General features: G+C 41.2%; 1 protein-coding gene across 11 annotated transcripts in view; it reads right to left on the bottom strand.

Moving 5' to 3' along the window:
• Positions 1-24314, bottom strand: part of LOC134357381 (spindlin-Z) — a 120184-nt gene that overhangs the window by 21056 nt on the left and 74814 nt on the right. For 7 of the 11 annotated variants that reach the window (XM_063068890.1, XM_063068895.1, XM_063068889.1 and 4 more), the window contains one exon: positions 11498-11715. In XM_063068890.1, the coding sequence (XP_062924960.1) occupies positions 11498-11552 (55 nt within the window). In that variant the 5' untranslated portion in view covers positions 11553-11715. Of the gene's footprint in view, positions 1-11497; positions 11716-18801; positions 18879-24314 lie in introns of all 11 variants that reach the window. The other 4 variants (XM_063068892.1, XM_063068894.1, XM_063068898.1 and 1 more) reach the window with 1 other exon arrangement.

Here is a 24314-nt window from a genome sequence, read left to right as displayed (position 1 = left end):
ACATTGAGCTCATCTGGAAGCAGAGCCCTGCTATCCCCCATGTCGCTTGATTTAACTTTGTAGGAGGTTTATGGTATTCAAACCCTGCCACAGCTGTCTAGTATCTCTTGTTGACACCAGTTCGGTCTGGAATCGCCACTTTGCCCAGGAGACGGCTTTCAGGAGCTTACTCCTCCAGACCTGAACGCCTCTGATCTGGCCCTCGGAAAATTTTGGATTTCATTGTTCATCCAGGGCTTCTGATTGAGGAAGACTCTGAACAATTTCGTGGGGACAAACTTATCTACAGCTGTTTCAACAAAATCTGTTATAACCCTGGTGTAGATCCTCAGATGAGTGCTTGAACACAGCCCAGTCCATTGACTCAAGGCAATCCTGTAACCGTTCCTCCACATCCCATGACCACCTCTTAGTTGTTTTAGGCTCTGCCTATGTACAGATGGCAGGAAGACAACCAAGTGTTCCAATTTACCAAAATGTGGTCTAGGTAAGGAACAATAAGCAATCCTTATCATAGTGTAGCAATGATTCAGTATGTTGGGAACTCTGGAGTTACTTGTTATACACTGATGATAATTGGGCAGGGTTTTCTTCATCAGGCCTGCTTGAAGTCTTTGACTATAACTTGAAATGCATTGGGATGGGTTGTTTCTTGTCCACAAACGGCATTGTGCAGTGTTGCGAGTGCTTGCTTATAGTTGGACACTGGTGATATATAAACTGTGGTCAGGTTCACAGACGAGAGGTGAGAACTCCCGAGGCAAATAGAATGGTCTACATTTGATCGATAGGTGTTCCAAGTCAAGGGAAACACAAATTCAACGTAATCGCCATGTCGGAGCACCAACAAGAATTGAGCACAAAATATAAGCCACCTCCCTTTGCCTTACCAGAATTTCCAGGTCGATCCATCCTGAAAACTGTAAATCCTTATAGCCTGATTAGTGCGTCTTTCATGTCGGCACATAACCGAGTCTTGATACAGAAAACAATTGAAATCTGCCTCATCTAACTGATACAGTAGTCTTGATCTACTGTAAAAAGTAGGTTTAAGAGTTAATCTGGAACAGTTTTCTGCAACCCATAGAAAGTTGCCAATGATCACTGGCACCATCTTACAAGAATCCACTGACTTGGGACGCTGTACTACACAGTCTGCAGTGGAGCGCACAGACTCCAATGACTGTAAACAAGCAACACCACAATTTGAGGCCAAGTCCCCACTATGACTAAGGCCATGGAGCACCGTCACCCCCCCCCCCACCGCCAATAAACCAGTGATTCGAACACAGCATTCCACATTTACAATGCCCAACAGGGTTTTGCAATCACAAGAAAAGCGACCAAGATGACCACTTGCTGTTAAGACTGTACACCGTGTTCACACACCAACCCCACCGACACCTCTTTGACACAGGCAGTGAGACAAGTCACACCAAGTCCAGATCCTTCAGTTTCTCTGCCAATGAGCAACTTGCTGATAGCGTTGACCTGCAGTACTTTTAAGTTCCAAGTGTCCAGCAGGACCTTGCGATCGTAAAAAATGTTTAAAAAGGACATCAACACCTTTGGTTAAGCCCACAGCAGTCGCGGCAATTGAACACACTGCCATCTTACCAGAAGGGCTGAAGAAGGAATCTGACAGGAGAGAAGAGTGGACCATGGGAGAATGGGAAGGAGGAGGAACACCAGGGGGAGGTGATAGGCAGGTGAGAAGAGAAAAATTTAGAGGGGGGCCTGAGTGGGGTATTGAAGGGAAGTGGGAGGGACACCAGATACAGTAAGTGTCCCCAAAATATTTGCAAGTGAAGTGTTGTCTCACCTGAAAGGACCGTCTGGGGCCCTGAATGGAGGTGAATGGCCAGGTATCACCACTTGCAGGGATAAGTGCCAGGAGGGAGATTAATGGGGAGGAACAAGTGGACAAAGGAATCACAGAGCGAGTGATCCCTGTGGAAGGAAGAAAGTGAGGGGCGGGGGTGGTGTGGAGGTAAAGATATGTTCAGTGATGGGGTCCCATTGAAGACGGCGGAAGTTGTGGAGAATAATCCAAATGTGGCCTCATCAACATCTAATACAACGTAACACAGACATCCCACCCTGCAAGAACTCATTTCAGGGAAGTAGCACCATCAATTTGCAGGAGACTCCTGGAACTTCCGGGAAAGGTGGGATGTCTGCAATAGAATAGCTCCTTAGCAGCTAGCCAGCTAGTTTAAGTAACGTTAGCTACGCTAATGAACGAATGACACATGTTAAACTCACCTCAACATGTCTTCTACAGTCTTAACCTACCATGGCAATAGAAAAGTGCAGCAAGCAACACCGTCATTATTTTTGACCCCTATTAGGCAGAGGTACACTTTAGGGTAGCTGGGGTGATGTACATTTTATATTTTCTTTTTTTGGAACACTGCCCCGTGGTGCTCTCTCTCTCTCTCTCTCCCTCCCCCCCCCTCGAGGTCGCTCTTGCGCGCTCTTTCACTCGCTCTCAAAAAAAATTGATTTCTGTGATATTGAATATAATTTGCGGGCATCAGGGAGCCATTATTAATATGTGGGAGACTCCCGGAACGTCCGAGAGAGGTGCCATGTCTGGTAACATTCCAACTTCTATACTCACTGTCCTGAATGATGAAGGCCAGAGAGCCAAAAGCCTCTTCACAATCCTATTGTAGCCATTACGTCACTTTCAGGGAACTGTGTTTTTGTACTCTTTGATCTGTTTGTTCTACATCACTCCCTGGGGCCCTACCTTTTACTGTGAAAATTCTACCTTCATTCCTCTTCCCAAAATGCAATGTCTCAATGTAACATTTATCAGAATTATGCTCCATTGACAATTCCTCCGCTATACCGTAAAATACCTTACCTGACGAAGGGTCTCAGCCTGAAACATCAACTGTACCTCTTCCTAGAGATGCTGCCTGGCCTGCTGCATTCACCAGCAACTTTGATGTGTGTTCCATAAAATACCTTAAAGCTTTTGAAGCTCAGAACTGTATTTAACAGCTTTAGAAAATGGTACTGTGCTGCTTTTCTTATCTGCAGCACCTCTATAACCATCTTTTGTTGCCTTTAGGACCCCATTATCACTCTGCTTTGCACTAGGATCTTTTAATCACTCTTGCTTGACACTGAATTCAGACATTTCTTTTGTTCCTACCTTCTCACATTGTTTAAAACCTAATCGCTTTTTTTCAGTCTGATGAAGAATCTAGGCCTGAAACATCAACTGCTTAATCTCTTCCATAGATGCTGCCTGGCCTGCTGAGTTCCCCAGCATTTTGTGTGTATTACTTTGATTTCCAGCATCTGCAGATTTCCTCTTGCTTAAAACCTGCGTTCATTAGAGATGCTAGCAGTGTACTTTAAATATAAAGGGCAGGTCGGGGCTGGGTTCAGCACAAGTAGTGGGGGGGGGGAGGGGGGAGAGAGAGAGAGAGGGGAGCAGTACCATCTACACTGCCCTAGCTCGCATCTCTTCCGTTTCACGCTCGTCTGCCCTCACCGAAGCCGTCTGTCCACCCTACCAGGGGTAATGTTCCTCTTGTCCTCACCTCCCACCCCTATAGCCTCTGCGTCCAGAACGTAATTCCGCCATCTCCAAAAGGATTCCACCACCAAGCCCATCTTTTCCTCACCCCCACTTACTGCTTTCCACAGGGATTGCTCCCTAATCAACTCCCTTGCTCATTCATCCCTCCCCACTGATCTTCCTCCAGGTACTTATCCTTGCAATCAGAACAAGTGCCACACATGCCCCTACACCTCATCCCTCACTACCATCCAAGGCCCCAAACCATCCTTCCAGGTGAGGCGACACTTTACCTTCGAGTCTGTTGGGGTCATATACTGTATCCGTTGTTCCCAGTGTGGCCTCCTGTATATCGGTAAGACCTGACATAGATTAGGAGACCGCTTCACTGAGTATCAGATGAATGTAGCGTAGAAAAACTGGAATCTCCCGGTGGCCGCCCATTTTAATTGCACTTCCCATTCCTATTCCAACATATCAGCCCATGGATTCCTCTACTGCTCTGATGAGGCCACACTCAAATTGCTGGAGCAACACCTTATATTCTGTCTGGGTCACCTCCAACCGGATGGCATGAACATCAATTTCTCAAACTTCCAACAATTGTCTCCCCTCCCTCCTTCAGCATTCCTAATTCTCATTACTCCTCACCTCATCTCCTTACCTGCCCATCACCTCTTGTTGGTGCGCCTCCCCCTTCCCTTTCTTCCATGGCCTTCTGTCCTCTCCTATCAGGTTCCCCCTTCTCCAGCCCTTTATCTCTTTCACCAATCGACTTCCCTGCTCTTTACTTCACTCCTCCCCCTCCCAGTTTCACCTATCACTTACTATCTTGTACTTCTTCCTCCCCTCCCCCCACCTTCTTACTCTGACTTCTCAGCTTTTTCCAGTCCTGATGAAGAGTCTCAGCCTGGAACGTCGACTGTTTACTCTTTTCATAGGTACTGCCTGACCTGCTGAGTTCCTCCAGCATTTTCTATGTATTACTCTGCACAAGTAGGGGCTACTTTGGTTGGCCAGGAAGTACCTGACAGTTCCTGGAAATTCCAATGTACTTTTTAAATTAATCTCAGGGGTGAGTGGGAAACTAGCAGTAGTCATGGGAAAAGATGCAACATTTTCTGTTTTTATTTCAGATTTCTAGAATCTTCAGTTTTTTTAAATTTTCATTAACTGTGCTTGCCACTGACCATAGAATTCTAGCCAGTTTCCCTGTTAGATAGTCCCAGCATATCCAGGCAGGAATTTGGCCTTCGTACAGAACAAAAGAAAAGGCATCTGCACCATTATTGTAAAAAGCAGTTGATTTTGCAGCATTGGAAGCCTGTCCATAATTTAACTATTGGTGACATGCTTTTCCTTCCCCTCAGGCCTACAAATATTGATTTATTTTTGTTATAGTCAGTAATGCAGAAATCAGAGAATCAAAAAATAACCATCACTAAACAAAAAAAAAATGACCAGTGTCTTAAATTTTAACATTTGGAGGTTGCTAAATACAGGGGTGGTTAATAATCTGTGAAATTCTGAAAATGGTAAGTAAAAAGAGACTGCAGGTCTCCAGGATGAGGATTCTGAATCAGCAATTATTTTCAGAAGCCATCTGTGGCAATTAACACTGTAATAGATATAACTATAGGCTGAAATTATACTGGCATAGTGGACAATCACCCTTCTTCCCGCCCCCCCCCCCGTCCCCCATATCATTACTTCAGTTTAACTAGACTAAATACAGAACATGAGATTATGCCCAACTGGCTGTATTGAGATGTCCACTCTAAGACTTCTACATCGGGCAGAGGGGCTGGCCATCCTTATAATAACAGAGATAACAAGAGCTAAGTTAAGACAGAGAAATAAATACCCAAGATGTGAGGTCTGGTTATGAGACGCATGTGGAGAAATGGGGTCCTTACATGAACTGCCATGAGCAATCAATTCCAGGCTTCTCTGATAGTAGCATTGTAGCAAATGGGACACGGAGAACCAAAATTCAACTTGTGCTGAATTGACAAAGTGGAATAGTCTCTTTGGAGAATAGAAAGAATAAGATGGGCACGAGTCTTGGCAACAGGATTTAACTCATCATACCAGGAATGATAGGAAAACCTGCGACTGCACAAGGAGAGATCACAAGTCCATGATCCAGATCTCTGTGTAGGAGGAGATCATAAATTCAATAGTAGGGAATAGTGAATTCTAGATTCCATAGCACAGCAGAGTTAGGAGGTTAGCATGTAGTAGAGGGAGAAAGGGGACCCCTATGGTTAGGATTCAAAGCAGTGAAAGTCTGTAACAGGCTCAACTGGCCTGAGCCACAAACTAAACTAAAGTGAACTACTGTGAACTCATGTCTGGCTACTGGCCCAGCAATGGTTTCATTAAACTCCAGGATGGAGGCTTGCCATTGTACATATAAAGTAAAAGAAGTGTAGCAGCCATGTCACAAACAGGAGAAAATCTGCAGATGCTGGAAATCCAAGCAACACACACAAAATCCTGGAGGAACTCAGCAGTCCTGGCAGCATCTATGGGAAAGAGTAAACAGTCGCTGTTTCAGGCCGAGACACTTCATCAGGCCTGCTGAGTTCCTCCAGCATTTTGTGTGTATTGGTAGTAGCCATGTATCTATTTTCTGTTTGTATTCTATTTTGTGTTGTGCACTTATTATGGGTAACTTGTCATGTGGGTTGGGGTGTAGTAGAAGCAAATAAGTATAGTTACGTACTCACACTTTGTTTTAGTTAGTCTAGTTAATTGGAGGCGGCCAGGGAATGACTTTTTTTGTTGACCGCTAATTACACTTATTTACAATCTTCACTTAATTTGAATACTAATTACTCTTATTTCACTACATTACTAATTTAATTTTGATGATTTCTAATATTGCTAAGATCACTCGTCTTTGCTGCTTTCATAATAAGGATTGAATGTATTTTTTTTTAAGCTTGGAACTCAGTTATTCTGGAAGCACGTCATACAGAGTCAACTCCTGTACTCAGTCAGTCAGTGGCTTTCGTTTGTTTTCGAGTAACCGCTAGAAGGGGAACTGCACACAGCTCACATAGCAGATACATAGGCACTGAAGTTTGACACCGCAGAAAGCTTACTTCATGCTATGTACTGTATGCACAGTGCATGCAGGGTAGAGCAAAGTAGATTAAAGAATAGTACAAGTATAATGAAAACTTCGTATCGTTTCTTCCCCTGTTGATGTCAGCTTGTAATAAAGAGGAAGTTGTTCTGAAGGTAAACCCTGGACTCTAAGAATTCTTTCCATTGACAGCTGGATACCCCAAGTATGATCAGGACCGGTCACTACACTTGTTGACTAGTGTATTGTATCCAGATCTTTCAATATTCAATCAGTTCCAATGAGATGCCCCCTCATTGATCTAAATTCTAGAATACAGGCCCAGAGCCATCAACCATCAAATGCTTATCTGTTAATCCTTTCATTCCTGAGATCATTCTTGCAAACCTCCTCTGGATTCTCTCCAATGCCAGCACATCCTTTCTTAGATAAGAGGCCCAAAACTGCGCACAATACTCCAAGTGTGGTCGGACCAATTCCTTATAAATCCTCAGCATTACATCCTTGCTTTTGTACTCTAGTCCTCTTGAAATGAATGCTAACATTGCATTTGCTTTCCTTACCATGGGCTCAACCTGCAAGTTAACCTTTTGGGAAAACTGCACGAGGACTCCCATGTCCTTCTGCACCTGATTTTTGAATTTTCTCCCCATTCACAAAATAATTCACACCTTAATTTCTTCTTGCAAAGTGCAAGACCACACACTTCCCTATACTATATTCCATCTGCCACTTCTTTGCCATTCCCCCAATGCTTCTGCAGACATCCTGTTTCCTCAATACAACCTGCCCTTCCACCTACCTTATCGTCTGCAAACTTGGCCACAAAGCTATCAATTCCTTCATCCAAATCATTTGCAAACAACGTGAAAAGAAGCAGTCTGAACACCAACCCCTGCGGCACACCACTAGTTATTGGCAGTCATCCAGAAAAGACCCCCCTTATTCCCACTCTTTGCCTCCTGACAGTCAGCCCATCTTTTATCCATTCTAGTATAATTCTCTTAATATCATGGGCTCTTATTTTGTTCAGCAACCTCATGTGTGGCACCTTGTTAAAGGCCTTCTGAAAATCCAAATAAGCAACATCTACTGACACTCTTTTGTCTATCCTGCCTGTTAATTCCTCAAAGAATTCCAAAGTATTTGTCAGGCAGAATTCCACCTTCAGAAAACCATGCTGACCATGCCTATTTTATCAAGAACCTCCAACACCCCAAAACCTCATCCTTAATAATAGACTCCAACATCTTTCCAACCACTGAAGTCAGGCTAACTTGCCTATAATTTCCTTTCTTCTTCTTCTCCTCTCCCTTCTTGAAGAGTGGAGTGACATTTGCAATTTTCCAGTCCTCAGGAACCATTGCAGAATCTAGTGGTTCTTGGAAAGGTCACTACTAATGCCTCCAGCCACCTCTTTCAGAACCCCAGAATGTAGACCATCTGGTCCAGGTGACTTATCTACCTTCAGACTGTTCAGCTTCCCAAGCACCTTCTCCGTAGTAATAGCAATGACGCTCACTTCGGCACAATATGGCTGGCCTGAGACTCAACACAAGAGTTTAACAATTTCAGACTGTCTGCATTGCAACATCTTCATTCAAATTTCCAGCACTGCTAAATAATTTCTTCACTAATTTCAAATAAACATTCTGCATTTTCACTCCTCTGACTTGCACCATCATCTTTTCTGTCAGAGTCTCCCTTGCCCTGCACCTTCTATAACTTTACTATATATCATTTCTCCTTCCTCTGCACCTTAAAACTGTTTATTGCTCTGAAATATTAGCTCTCCATGCAGCAATGTGATTTCCTAGTATTTCTAGCAACCCAAGCTTTTGTGAACCTTAACTAGGATCAAAATTATTTTCAGCAATAATTGTATTAAAAAAAACTTATGTACAGTGTAAATAGATCTAAGTTTTTTTTCGTCTCTCTAAACAAACATCAAATGGACAAATGGAGCCAGCTAAAATTTGACATCGTTCTTACAGTACTCAATTACGGCGAGTGATGGCTGTATACAAACAGGGTGAACAGTACCCTCCTTCCACAAGCAAGACTGACTGTTATTGGGAAATGTAAACGCATACATTGTATTTTCTATGTATTACAGTATTTACTCAACAGTATTTCAGTATTTACTCAAATGCACACATTGTATTTTCTATATTTACTATGTAACCACTGCTAGCTGAATAGAAGGTATTCACTATGTAGCCATGACTTTTGACCTGTTCACTATTAATTCATGAAGAGAACTAGAATGAAACCAAGTAGAAAGATAAAGGTGGCGAGTAAGGTGATGAAATATGTGGCAGTATGTCAACACAAGACTAATTAAGAAACAACTGTGGTTAGGGATGAGAGGACACCTGGTCTAAAATGTAAACTAGGACATAATTAAGTTGGAGAGTAAAACAATAGTGGAAAGTCGAAAGCGGATATATTGTTGATATGTAATCACAGGCCGACTGGATATGATAATGTAGCTAAGATAGGAAATTGCTATAAAAAATGTTGTATAGAAGCCTCGATGGGCAGTCAGCTACTAGCTTTCTGATTGTCTCAGCTTTGATTTGCAAATTAAAGTTTAAAACGTCTTGACGAGTTTTCTGCGTCTCCTTGTCGTTTGTGAGAAACGAGAAACCACAACACTGTCAAAAGGAATTGATTATTGCTCCCAAGCAACACACAAAAACCAGAGGAATTCAGGTCACCAGCATCTATGGAGGGAAGTGCACTGTCAAAGTTTCAGGTTGAGACCCTTCATCAACACTGGGGTGGGGGGAGCAAGAACTAGTAATTGATATAGCATACAATAGGCTATGGGGAGGGGTCAAAATGAATGGGAATAATACAAGAAGCTGGGAGGAGATAGGTGGAAGTGACTTAAGAAGATAGAATCTGATAGGATAAGAAAGAAGTGAACTAAGTGGGAGGAATGTGTGGGTGATGGGCAGAACAAAAGCGTGGGGAAGAACGTGAGAGAGATCAATACTCATACCATCAGAATCCAAGGTGGTGTACCTCCAATCTGTGTCAACTTGCCAATAGAGGTGACCATGGAAAGACAAGCCAGTGTGGGAATGGGTAGGGGAATTAAAATGGCTGGCAACCAGAAGATCCCAGCTGGTACTGGGGAGGTTGCAAAGGTGTTCGATAAAGCAATCTGCCAGTCTCTTGGGTCTCACCAATGTAGAGGAGGCCACACCAGGAGCACCAGATGGAATAAATGACACCAATCAATTCTCATGTTAAGGGCTGCCTCACTTGGAAGGATTGTTTAGGACTCTGAATGATAGTGAGGGAGGAGGTTTAGGGGCAGATGTAACAATGAGCATTGGTAGGGGCAGAGCTCAGCCGAGGGGCAAGAGCCAAACAGATCCAAGAACAATCTTGATGTCAGGACTAGGAACAATGGTTTTCTCTGTATCTATTATGATGTTGAATAAAAGGACATGTTAAGATCCAAATTTAGAATTCGAACTAAGTTTCGAAGTTCAGTTAACCCTATACATATATTGGAGTAAGCTGTTCAAAGGACAAAGTGTTACATATCCAGTGAGCATGATGTAATAGTCTCATGCTATTGGAATGATGTAATGGCCTTGTGATAATGAAGTAATGTTATGTCACGTGATGTTATGTCACATGATATAAAAGAAAAAACCCGCTAGGGTGACGCAGTCCTCATTTTTATTTTGTGTGTAATGTTGTTGCCGGTAGTTTCGCCAATCGCTGCCAGTTTTTGTTTGTTGCACACTTGTTTTACGTTTACAATCTAGTATTGGAGAGTTAGCAGAGTTATCCGAGCAAAGTTAATGTCGTTCAGCTTCGTGGGAATGATCAACCTTTTTCATCTTCGTTCTGGAATTGTGGCATGCACATTTGAGTAAAACCCCCGCAAGGTTGGGAAGGTTTGTGCAGTTGACAACCCTCCAGTCAAAAGGTCAGTTCCTGTATTTCTTCGTGATTCCTTTGGACAAGGCATCTCTCGGCTGTGATCGGCAGATTCGTCATTACTTCAAAGGAATCGTTGTTTTGGAGAAGTCTCCTTAATGACTGAATTTACCACCTTAAGTCTGTGCTCAGATGAGAACTCATCAAGAAGTTTATAAGTTTGACTGTTTGTTCGATATAGTCGCCTAACTGTTAACTTCCAGTTAAGTTAGTCGTTCGTTAACTTTTCGATGTTTTGAGCAGAGGTTAATAAATATCATTGTTTATAAACCCTGACTCAATTCATATCCATTGTTGCTGGACACCTGACAAAAGACAGTACAAACAAGTTGGGAGAACTATAGCAACTGAGTTCAGATGTGAGGAAATATGGGGTCATCCAGTTGCATTTGGAACTGTTCAGCGTCAAAGGTACATGTACCCTTCTTCAATAATGGTTGATGCTCAGATATGAACAGTTGTCAAAATGTCTTAAAAACCCATAATCTCAAAGCATATTAGAATTTCAGGGTGAGGGAGTGATGGCTCAGATGTTGACATTAGGTCCAATTCCATTCAATCTGCACAGAAGTACTTTGGGAATTTTGTGCCTTTATGGGAATACAACACAGATGCTCTGGAATACCCTGGGATTCCAGAGTGAAATTGTCAAGTCAGATTGCATAAATACCAAGTGCATTTACTTAACTTTAGAATGTTTGATCAGATCAAAGCATTCAAAATCATAAAAGAGCAAAATTGATTTAACGTAAATTCAGAGAAGTTAGTTTGGTACCAGGACCCAAGGGGCAGTGTCAATTATCATCCATAGCATTAAGAGTTTTTCTATTTTAAAAACAATCCTGGAAACTGTAGCAACCACAAATCAAACAGATACATATTTTGACTTTATCAACTCTTACCTGCTGCATCAATTGATAACCTCTGACTGGATCGTTTCCCAAATGGGGTCTTCATTCATCTGTATAGGGTGCACAGCTTTTGGTAAGTTGAAGCTTAAGTGATGCCTTCAGTGTGATATAAAAAACCCCAAGCTATGCACACAACTGCTGAAGCAGCACCCAGCGCTAGTACTAAGGGTTACATGGAGCCAGGATTAGTATGCAGCAATCCAGTAAACCTGTTTTAAAAAAAGAGACAGGCCATTATTGCTGAAAAACACCCGCCTAACAAAAACTTTAAACAAATTTCTAAACTACTGATATTATTTTTTGTGTATACATAATTCAAGAATAGTTGATTTGCCTTTGAAAAGTAAATGAACTGATAGTGCCAACACTGACTGGGAAAGGTAGCTCCCATGGAATTGCCAGTATTTACTTCGTAACAGCATCAGCAAGTGCATTACTTTACAGCCAACAGAGAAGTTTCTAGCAAGGTTATAGTAATGATTACTTCACTGTTTTGGACAACTTCAAGCACAATCCTGTAGAGCTCCTCCTGATATACAAGGGTAATCCATCTGCTGACTGTGCACCAGATTGCAGTTCCACAAGAACAAGTATATGTATTTAGCTCTTACCTCTACTCTCCCTCTACACTCATGACTGTGCAGCTAAGAACAGCTCAAACACCATCTATAAATTCGCCAATGACACCACTGTTGTTTGCCAAATCTCAGAAGGTGAAGAGGAGGCAGGCAGGAGTGAGACAGGCTGACTGGTTGAGTGGTGTTACAACAATAATGTTGCACCCAGAATCAGTACAGTATGACCAAGGAATGGATGAGGATTAAAGGAAGGGGAAGTCAGGAGAACACAGACTAGTTGCATCTCCGTCTGGAATGGAGCTCCAATACACAGGATCAAAAGAGACTGCAGAGGGTTGTGGATTCGGCCATCTCCATCACAGGCACCTTCAAAAGGCAGTGCCTCAAGAAGGCAGCATCCATCGCATCTCCTCTTCTCATTACTACCATCTGGGAGGAGGTGCAGGAGTTGAAAAAAAACACTCAACATTTTATGAACAGCTTCTTCCTCTCTGCCATCAGATATCTGAACAGTCCACGAACCCACAAACACTACATCACTATTCCTCTTTTGCACTATTTTAAATTGTGATTTACAGTAATTTTTTGTGTCTTGCACTGTACTGCTGCTACAAAACAACAAATTTCATGACCCAGGTCAATGATTTTTAAGGAAATTTCCAACTAAGGAAATAAACTCATATCCAAAATTCTTGGGCAAATAATCCTCTGGATGAGGAAATCAAAATGGCAAAGGCAGGTAGAAATGGCATGTCATGAGTTTCAAAGTGGGTTCAAAGCATTAAGGTAAACTATTATAAAAGGCATCAGCTCGTTTCTTTTTCTAGAAGTTAAAAGTTAATTGAAAAGAATAAGTAGCAACAATTGAGAATGAACTGCTGAAGTGTGGCTACCTACTATGTCCAACCCCTATGGATCTCTTGAGAGCAAAATCCTAAAGGCCTTTAAGTACAGGTAAAAATCTGGAAACACGCATTTCCAATATTTCTCAATTCATCAGGCGAAATGAACTTAGGAACAGTAATTCAACCTTCCAATAAATTGCAATTTTTCACAAACCATATCAACTCTCCTACTGCCATAGCTACAAGTCAATACAACCATGATGGATCATTATTGTCAGCACCAATATTTTTAAGAATTTCATTCCACAGACTTAGATATTGATGGACTTAAAATTGAAACTACAGGTCTTCATCAAACTCCATTAATGCAGATAACCAGTTCAATAACTAAATTGGTTTATTATTGTCACATATACTGAGGTACAGAAGATGTGCCTTGCATGCCATTCATTACTGATCAGTTCTAATCTAGATCAAACTAGTCGCAATTTGCTTCGTATTTTATATTGCAGTGCCAATTGTGTCCAAGTTCATTCTGCTTCTGAGCCAGATGTTTCTAGATTCAAATCTCATTTCAGAAACTTGAGCACAAAAAGCACTGTCACTTTGTAAGGTACTCTCTCATTAGACAAAGCTAAGCCCAAACTGCCCTCGATGGATGTATAAGATCACACATAGAACAGAAGAAGTATCCCCATATCCGGGCCAATATTCATCTCTTAACCAAAATCAAGAACTTTACTGGCAATAATCAAAGATCAGTTAGTAAGACTTTAAAAACAGTAAAATAACCAATTGGCAGAATGTAGAAGATATTTTAAATGCTCCCTTGCAGAAATTTTCTCAAGATGTCTAAAAGACAATTTAACCTAGACAACAAACATGGTTCAATTAGAAAGCAGACATGAAGGAAGAATTTTATGTGAGAAGCAAATTAAAATCAAGTCATCCATTTTGAAGTTTTCCATTTGTAAGGGATTACTCTGGAGTTACAAAATTATGGAACGCAGATCTTGATTAAAATGACAATCTGCCTTCAGCAAATAAAAACCTACTCACATTTTAGTTTCAACTGATACTTTAAGACCATCACAACTAATCATTGGGGTGTCAGCAGCCAGGCAGCATCTATGGAAAAAAATACAGTCGACGTTTTGGGCTGAAACCCTTCGACAGGACTGAAGGAAAAAAGCTGATGAATAGATTTAAAAGGTGGGGGAAGGGAGAGAGAAACACAAGGTGATAGGTGAAACCTGGAGGGGGAGGGATGAAGTAAAGAGCTGGGAAGTTGATTGATAAAAGAGACAGGTGGCCATGGAAGAAAGAAAATGGCGGGGGATGGGGGAAACACCAGAGGGAGGTGATGAGCGGGCAATGAGATAAGGTAAGGGAGGGAAAAGGGAATGGGAAATACTAAAGGTGTTGGGGGGGGGGTTAGGGGCATTACCAAAAGTTTGAAAAATCAATGTTCATGCCATCAGGTCAGATGCTACCCAAACGAATTACAAGGTGTTGTTCCACCAATTTAAATTTAGGGCCCTGAATGATAGTGAGGGAGGAGGTGCAGGGGCAGGGTTCACCCATCTCCTTCTGTTTCTCTCTCCCCTCCTCCCACATCTACTCCTCAGCCTTTTTTCTCCAGCCTGAAACATCCACTGTACTTTTTTCCATAGATGCTGCCTGGCCTGCTGAGTTCCTCCAGCATTTTGTGTGTGTTGCTCGGATTTCTGACACCTACAGATTTTCTCTTGTTTGTGAATCATTCGGATGTGGGACAGTCTGATTCTGTCCCTAATGGGGGAGCTTTAAGTGGTCATCTTCTGCATTAACACATTGTTAAAGGCACATTCCTGTCACTTAGTGCACGGTTCAAGACATGTACTGTATGTTTTGCCTCTTATTCTGCCATTTGTATATTCAACACTTTAACAAAAGACGTATCAGAAGCTCTGAGCAGTCATCAGTATTTGATACTCAAAGAAGCACTGTTATTGGGATGTGCTACCTACCACTGTAAATCTGCAATTCTGCAAAGTTACCAGTCCATGTTCAACAACTTAAAAACAGGTATTTCTGGCCATTGAAATTATAGTTAATCATATATTATCTTTGCATTCAGAAAGTATAAAACATTGTGTAATACACAGACACAGAGCTGGAGGAACTCAGAAGAGTCAGGCAACATCTTATGGAGGAGAATAAACAGTCAAAGGTTCGGGCCGAGACTCTTTATCCAAGACTAGAAAGGAAGGGAGCAGCAGCCAGAATAAGAAGATGGGGGAGGAGACAAAAGTATAAGCTGGCATGTAATAGAAAAAAAGCAGGTAACGGGGAAGGTGTGCGGGTGGGGGACGAAGTATGAAGAAAGGTGGTGGGAGGGGTTAAGTGGAAGAGGTAGAGGGCTGAAGAATTTAACAGAGAGAATAGTGGACCACAGAAGAAAAGGAAGGAGGAGGGGAACCAGAGGGAGGGGATGGGTAGGTGAGGAGGTGAGAAGGGGAGAAGGGGTGAGAGAGTAATGGGGAATGAAAAAAGGAAAAAGGGGAGGGGAAATTACTCAAAACTGGATAAATCAACGTTGGTAGCATCAGGTTGGAGGCTATTCCAGACGGAATACAAGATGTTGCTCCTCCAAACCTGAGTTTAGCCTCATTATGGCAATAGAGGTGGCAAGGACAGACATGTCAGAATGAGAATGAGGAGTTGAATTAAAGTAGGTAGCCACTGGGGGATTCTACCTTTTGTGGCAGACAGAGCAAAGGTATTTGACAAAGCAATCCTCCAATCTGGCAAAAAAAAATTATGCCAGGAGAGGAGAAATAATATAAAGACCTCCTGTAACTCCCAGCTACAGTTTCCACGTGGCACTGTTCAACAGCCACAAAACCACGTACTTATCTGTGAAAAATATCAGGGAGACAGGCTAGGTTAGCAGCCCTGACTGCATTGCTTTGTGGCAGCTGCTTCTGGCAGTTTTTAGAAATAGCACTGACAAGAAGGGATTGGATACCTTTGGTAAACTGTTTAATGAGACAAGTTAGTTTATTTTGGGGGTTAGGGTGTGGTTGATGAGTAGCTAAACAGAGCTGAGGAAGGAGAAGCCATTCAATACAAGTAATATTCTTATTTGTAAATTTCTACATCTTAAAGCGGCATTAATATATAATAGAAGATTTTAAGCAAAATGATAATTTTTTTCCTAGACAATCTACACTTTGGAATAGATTGAACTGTGAATGACAGATGGATTATTGTTGGGTAAACTAAGTGTGATCCAATTATCATCTTCTTCATTATGGAACAGGCAGAAAAGAAAATCTTAAATACAGGGGATTAATAAAACTCCAAAGCACATTGTTTTCAGTTTTTGTTAATACATATTCGGTCTTTGTTAATCCTAGATGTAAAAATCTTGGATGGCTATTTTTCTGAAATGAACTATTTCACTTAAAATGGTAAATGGAAGACATGCAGACTGTGAAGGAAAAGCCTCGACTTAAAAAAATTCAAACCGGCAAGTTTTACCATCTCAGAAAAATAGAGTATCACACCCAAGGACTGGATGGCCTTTAAATATTTGTAAGAGAAAAATCCATAATCACGTGAAAAGAAATCCAAGAACATGATAAGAACATGTTAAAATTTAGAACATAAGTACTCATGACAGTGCACATTCTGAAATTTAAGAGTGAATAACCAAATGCTACGGATATACAGCTGCATTAGACAGGACACAAACAGGCATATAGCACACATGCCATGTTTCAAATGATCTTCAGGGAAGTATAAAGTAGGGCAGAGACAAGTAACAGTATTCTGTAGCACTTAAACAGGTTCCTCCATGTACTTGTGACAAGATGCAACTGCTTCTCCAATGTTATACAAGTTTTTTTAATTTCCCATTGGACCCATTAAAAAGTACAAAGCCATAATTAATTGCTGCATTGCACAACAACAATGGAATTGTAAATTGATGATATTACATCCACAAGGTACAGTTACCCAAGCATAGTTTCCCTATTAAAAACTATTTTCAAATCACCCTTTCAGTAAGAACTCTCCAATACTGGAACATTGGTTTACTTGATAATATAATTGATGCAAAAAACATGAACGTGTATTTAGGTGGACCCATTGCAAATTACAGCAATATACAGCACATTCACTGTTTATCTTGTTGTGTTACTCTATTCATTTGAGACAGGTTAATTGGGAAAAGCACTTAATTTTCCTACATCCATTCAAAACAACAGGCACATTACTTTCAAACTTCCACATACTTTCCTAAATTGGTACTTTGGCACACTACATCTAAACATTGCTCAAATCTCATTAGTAAACTCACTTCGGCAGCAGATGAACTAACCAAAATAGATTACTATTTTAACCATGTGAAAAATTGTGCCACTGTAACTGTAGCATCTTGCGTTAATAGCAATATGGCATCATTTCAAATTCTTGAATTGTCTATCCATTTGATTAGGTGTGTATTTGTAATCAATTGACCCAGATACCCAAATTCTTTTGCTCCTCCACGCTTCCTTGTCCGTTGGCATCAAGATATTTCATTCTTTCTTTTTCAATCTTTTTATTAAGTTTCAAAATTAAACAACAATAATAGTAATGATACATAGAGATCAGGATTACAATAATAACAGTTAACATGAACAAGTAGAGATTCCAAGTAACAAATATAGTTTAGCCCCCCAATCTCAAGTAACTGACCATGAAAAAGATGTTTTATAAAGAGAAAAAAAAGAGTCCCCCCTAAACTAAAGAAAATCAAACAAAAAAAAAACAAAGCTTGGGCTGTCATATTACATTGGCTAAAATTATTATTTGTCGTTAACTCCGCTCCTCCATACATGAACAAAAAAATTACTACAAAGGATTCAGAAAGGGTCAACTTACATCATACGAAAATATTGAATAAATGGCCTCCAAGTTTCTTCAAATTTAACCAAAGGATCCATAGTACCACTCTTAATTTTTTCCAAGTTTAGGCATACTATCGTTTGGGAAAACCATTGAAATGTATTGGGCGGGGGGGGGGGATTAGAATCTTTTCATTTAAATAAAATGGATCTTCCGGCTATTAATTGTAACAAATTCAATTAGACAGCAAGCTGACAAGGATAACCGACTAGAGTCTATCACTGGGAGTCCAAAAATCTCAGTAATAGGATGAGGTTGTAAATCAATACACAGAACGACTGAAATAATATCAAAAATATCTTTCCAATATTTTTCTAGAAGAGGACAAGACCAGAACATGTGTCAAGGAAGCTACCTAGGAATTACATCTATCACAAACAGCATCAAGATATTTCAATCCAACTGATTTACCTCAAAGACTTCCTCACATTCATCTCCATCTCCCAAAGCACCAGTTAACCAGGATTCCGACTTGTAGCCATACAACTATTGTGCTTCCTAACTTGGTGTTTGCTTTGTAACTAGGTACTGATTATGCTATTCCCCCATGCAACTTTAAGAATATACATGTTGAAAGTCTGAAATTCCCAGTACAGATCACTAGGGAACATCAGGTCTTTCAGAATAAAGGGAGCAAGCTTGCTTGGGGCTGAGTTATTACAGCTCAAATCCCACCATCTGGGCAATGTAAATTAATAAAATCAGGAATTTGACTAAATGCTACCCTCGTTTACTTCTATTTAAAAACCCACCTGTTTCATTAAACATCCCTTCAGAGTAGGATGTTCAAACAGAAACACTGGCATTGCCAATGATATTCATACATCATAAAGGATTTTTCCCACATATTAGTGCATTCATATTTTAATGGCTTTCTTACCCTACCGGATTTCTACTTTCATAGCTGTTATTTTTTCTTTTAGCATAGTACTCTTACCTTGTTTGATGACCATGGTTGCTTAACTGCACAAGAAGCGCTTGCAAGAAGTATGAAAATGGTTGGAGTCAATTTACCTAGCAATTTGAACAGCAACAATTAATAGACGTAATTAGTTTTCAAAGTACGCCCCAGAGTTAATGCCATCAGCTCAGTGCATCAATGAACATTAAGTATTTATCAATGCAGCAACTGGAATTTGAGTTTCTTCCATTTGATAGCCAAGAAGACAATTACATTCATTAGACAGTCAGGATATGTAATAACTCACAGTCCACGTGTTGGAGTAGCAATGTTCCACAGCTAACAAATCATTACTCTTATGGTCAATGTGGCTTAGATGATCTAGCACCTCCTATCCAAGTATAGATCGGGTACAATGGATTGTCAAACTCAACCCCAGCCTGAATTGCATCTTTCACAGAAATCCCCTCTGTTGTCTGCAGCGTCCATATTTTCTGCAACTTAAAATATGACTGACTTTTTACTTTTCCAATTCTGATAAGAGTCAGATAGCATCTCTACAGATACCGCCTGACCTGATAAATATTCACTCTGAATTTATTTCAGATTTTCAGCATCTGCAGTTGTTTGCTTTGGGGTATCAATAGTGAGGCAACTTGTTCTACCTGGTCTTCTGCTTTAGCTAAACCCCATTCTTTTGTCAATCATTCCCAATAAATAAGGCATATCCTGGAATATCTCTGAATTTGTGACCCGAACCCAATTTAGGACTAACTTCGTTAGCTTTGATGAAGGGTCTCGGCCCAAAACGTCGACTGTACCTCTTCCTAGAGATGTTGCCTGGCCTGCTGTGTTCACCAGCAACTTTTTGTGTGTGTTGCTTAGGTGGTATGAGACAGGCTTACAAATTTACTATTAACTCCCTGACAAGAGTTTTCAGAATTGTTTAATCACCACAGCAAGATGCGCATTACTTTTACACATTCCCTTGTAGTCTTGTTAACTTAGAAATTGTACAGATTAAAAAACTCAAATGTCAACCCCTGCTTAAAAAAAAACAAAAGCCACTGTTATATTTACTGATGACATTCTGTGAAACCATAAAGCACTAAGCCTACTCAAATCATCAGGTTTGGCAGGACTAGAATTCAGTGGTGATGATGCTTGAAGTTCTGCCTCTACAGAAGCCTCTCTACTGACTTGGGTAAGCTTGACTCTAGGCTATAATAGAACAGGTTCCCATTAGCTCTGAGGATTAGCTTCACTCCTGCTGGAAGTTTAAGGTGAACAGAAACATTGTGGTAATAAAAGCAGAGAAACTGTTGGGACATTGACATGGCTGTATTTGACACCCTTCTTCAACCACTTCTTATGAACAATTGCTCCCCAAACCACAAGGTAGACACGATCTTCACCCCACAAGAAAAATACAAGGGAGCAACACCAACGCAAGGCCTTTTCTGACCTCATCAAAACCACTGATTCCATCAGAACACAATATGGAACTCTACTCTCAAACCTGGCTGTCCATGGAAATTTATTTCCATCATACACTTTGACTATGATGCAATTATACCAATTGATCTGAAACAACCTTTAATTTCTGGAGATAAACTTGATTAAACATTCTTAGTATTCTATAATTGTACATTATGGTAGAAGCCTTTTTGACAAGGTGCCAATTAAGTAACAGAAGCAGCCTTTTAGAAATTTGCAAATCAAATTTGAAAATAAACTTTGATACTTTCTTAGGCACAGTAATGTCATCACTTTTTTCTCATTCTGTCTTGCTTATGAATAATATATAATAGCAGATCCTAGAGGTCGAAGAATAACAATCTCTTGCTCTCACCTGATTTATACACGTTGTGTGGGAAACAAAAAAAAAAATTCAGCCAGCAAGAATTTGTCATATTAGCTGAAATGTAACCAGAAATGTAGCTTCAATAATTATCACTACTATAAAAGTCAAGCAATCTTTAGGTTTGTTTCTGCTTGAATACCACTCAATAGTTTGGAGACTTAGCAATCTATTCAGATATAATACTGACAAATCCTCAAGACATCAATACATTCATTTCCTCAATAGGCTGATCAAAACTGTCTTAGACATTGCTTGGATAGGTAACTTAAGCAGATGGATTTGAAAGTAATAATTAAAGCTATTGAACTCAATGTATCTATAAAAATATATCTTACCAGAGCTTTTAGGAAGAACCAGGCCAGATATCAGATGGATGAAGAAGATCAAACCATCTATAAAGATGTACAATTCCACAAAATAGCCTCTTAACTGTTTTTCCAGTTGTCTAAACTCAGGTAAGAACAATCAAAATAGCTGTTGCAAACTGTTGTTAATGGCTAATACATCTGGTTTGGTAAGAAAATACATATGGCATTTTTGAGTGTTGGAGGAATTGTCGGGTTCTGCTTTCGGGTCACCAAGGCAATGGCAGCGTAGGGAAAGGTCTCTCGACAAAAAAAGAATGTAAACTGCCCCAAAGCCGAAATTAGACAAATATTTAGTATTATATAACTATATCAACAAAAGGGGCAAGGATGACGTCTAAGTATAAGAATAAAAAGTCCGCTCAGAATGCTGATAAATATGAGTCGCAGCAACACGATGGGGCTAGCTTCCCCACGGCTAGCCAGGATGGAGATAACAAGGAAGAGTCGGTAAACCTAACTTTGATTCTCAAAGAGAATCGTGATTTCCGACAAGATAACAACAAGCAGCTGGAAGATATTAAAGGAGAACTGGTAAAAACTAATTTGAGGTTAGATGAAGCCGAAGCGAGGATTGTAGGGACTAAGGAGAGGCTGCAAAATGCAGAGGAAGCGATAGCAGAAATGCTAAAGCTATAAGACCAGCTCCAGTGGAAGCTAATAGACCAAGAAGGCCGCTCAAGAAGGGAAAATGTGAGGATCTATGGAGTTCCCGAAGGAGCTGAAGGTAAACTCGGATTGGTGATTACCTTCGTGGAGAAGCTGCTTAGAGAGAACCTTGACATACCAGACACAAAAGACCTACACACAGAAAGGGCCCACCAGGCCTTAGCACCGCAGCCTCCGGCAGGCGCCCAGCCCAGATCGATTCTAGTCAGATTCCTTAGCTACAGAATGAAGGAAGAAGTGCTTAAACTGGCATGGCAAAAGAAAGGCTTTATGTGGAGCGATTGTAAAGTCAGCTTTGACCACGATTACGGACCGGGGATCCTTACCAGACGGAAGGAATATGCGGAAGCACAGAGGGTCCTGAAGGAAAACAACATCAGATTCCAGACCCTGTGTCCTGCTCAGCTAAGAGCCTTTTATGACGAAGGGACAAAAACCTACGCTACAGTGGAGGAGGCAACGTCGGACCTGGCGGACCGGGGACTACCCATAAAAGTTATCACCCAACTGGAGTCGTTACTGGAGAGGATTCGGCAGTGGTCACGGCAGCCAGTGCGGCGAGGATGCTCCACACGACCCAGAGTGTCAGGCTACAAGGAAAAGCTGCAAGTATTCAGACGCAAACGTACAGAGAGTACAGATTAATTAAGAGAAATGACTGAAAAGAGTAAATCAGACTTAAAGGTAAAATTAGAGCTGGAAACTGAAAATAAACCAGACAGAATAACTTGAAATGATAACAATATAGTCAAGGCACAAAAAGGAGAGAATTCTCCATGATTGTTCACACTGCGGAGGGCCCTCTGACACAGGGTGAAGATAAAGGTTATCCCTCTGCACTGAGGCAAGTCAGTGCTCAGGCCTCACTGTTGGAAGACGGGGAAAATTTTCAGATGTTCTATATTCAAAAATGCCTAGGGTTTGGTTTTGTGTTTGGGTTTACTGTTGAGAAGGGATTGCTTACTGTTTGCTTAGAAAAGGAGAGTCACGCAGTCCTCTTTTATTGTCATTTAGCAATGCATGCATTAAAAATGATACAATGTTCCTCCAGTATGATATCACAGAAACACAAGACAGACCAAGACTGAAAAACTGACAAAAACCACATAATTATAACATATAGTTACAACAGTACAAAGCAAGACCGCAATTTGATAAAGAACAGACCATGGGCACGGTAAAAAAAATGTCTCAAAGTCTCCCAAAAGTCCCATCATCTCACGCAGACTGTTGAAGGAAAAAAACTCTCCCTGCCATGCACCTCCAGCGCCGCAAACTTGCCATTGCAGCATCCTGGAAGCACCCGAACACAGCCTACTCAAGTCCGTCCAAAAACTTCGAGCCTCTGACCAGCCCTCCGACACTGAGCACCATCTCTGCTGAGCGCTTCGACCCCGGCCACTAAGGAACAGGCAAAGCTGAGGATTTGGGGCCTTCCCCTCCGGAGATTCTCGATCGCACAGTAGCAACAGCAGCGAAGTGGGCATTTGAGAAGTTTCTCCAGATGTTCCTCCATGCTTCTCACGTCTGTCTCCATCAAATCAGGATTGTGCATGGTACCTACTTAACAAATACCGATATCATTCCGGAGCAGCTGTGCGCGCTGCGTCGCGCCGCCATCTTCGCCTCCCTCCTCGTCAATGCAAATTGAACCTGTAAAACTAATCTCCTATAATGTTAATGGGGTTTTGAATCCAATTACGAGAAATAAGATTATGTCTAAATTGAAAAAAAAGAGAGGGCACAAATGCAGGTTTCCCCCACCATCCGAAGGTAGAGCGCTCCTATGAAATGGTTTCTAAACCGGAATGTTGTAAAGTGAAGAAGCAATTACCATTTATTTACATGGGAAAAATTTGTGAGCGTTCACAGACCCAAAAAATAACCTACCAACTCATGCCAAATAACACATAAAACCTAAAATAACAGTAACATATAGTAAAAGCAAGAATAATATGATAAATACACAGCCTATATCAGATAGAAATACTTTTCTACAATCATTGCCGAATTGTCCACCATATCGAAAATCTCATGCAAATACTCTCGGCAGAAACACTCTCTCCAGTGACCTTTAAGCTATGAATCTGCCAAATCATACCAAATAACACATAAAAATACACAGCCTATATAAAGTAGAAATAATGTATGTACAGTGTATTATCACTTACCGGAATCGGGAAGGCAGCTTGCCGAGCACACTGATGATGGTGTGTTAGGCTGAGTCGTCGGAGGTTGGGGTGGTGCAGTGGACCCCAACCTCCGGGCCGCGGACCGATACATTGCCTCAAAGCATGCAGCGGTGCAGCGGTATCCGGGACAGACCCAGCACATCTTTAAGAAAAAAGCCTAAATAAACAAACTAATTAATTAGGTGCTGTCCGGCACGTAAATGTCGGCCCAGATCAGAAGTGACGCAATCGGCAATCGTCTCGGATCTGGGCCGACATTTATGTGCCGGGCGGCACCTAATGAATTAGCTTGTTTATTTCAGCTTTTTGCTTAATGATGTGCTGGGTGCATCCTGGCTACCGCTGCACCGCTGCCTTCTTTGCAGCCCGATATCGGTGCGCAGCCCGGAAGTTGGGGCGGTGGGATACTGGAGTGTCATCTCATCGTCGTCTGTTTCTCTACGTCTGCCCGCCTTGATG

Source organism: Mobula hypostoma, chromosome 16 (genome assembly GCF_963921235.1).
Source record: "Mobula hypostoma chromosome 16, sMobHyp1.1, whole genome shotgun sequence".
In the NCBI taxonomy this organism is placed as follows: Eukaryota; Metazoa; Chordata; class Chondrichthyes; order Myliobatiformes; family Myliobatidae; genus Mobula; species Mobula hypostoma.
The sequence above is the reverse complement of the archived record's forward strand: the minus strand, read 5'-3'. Positions and strand labels throughout refer to the sequence as shown.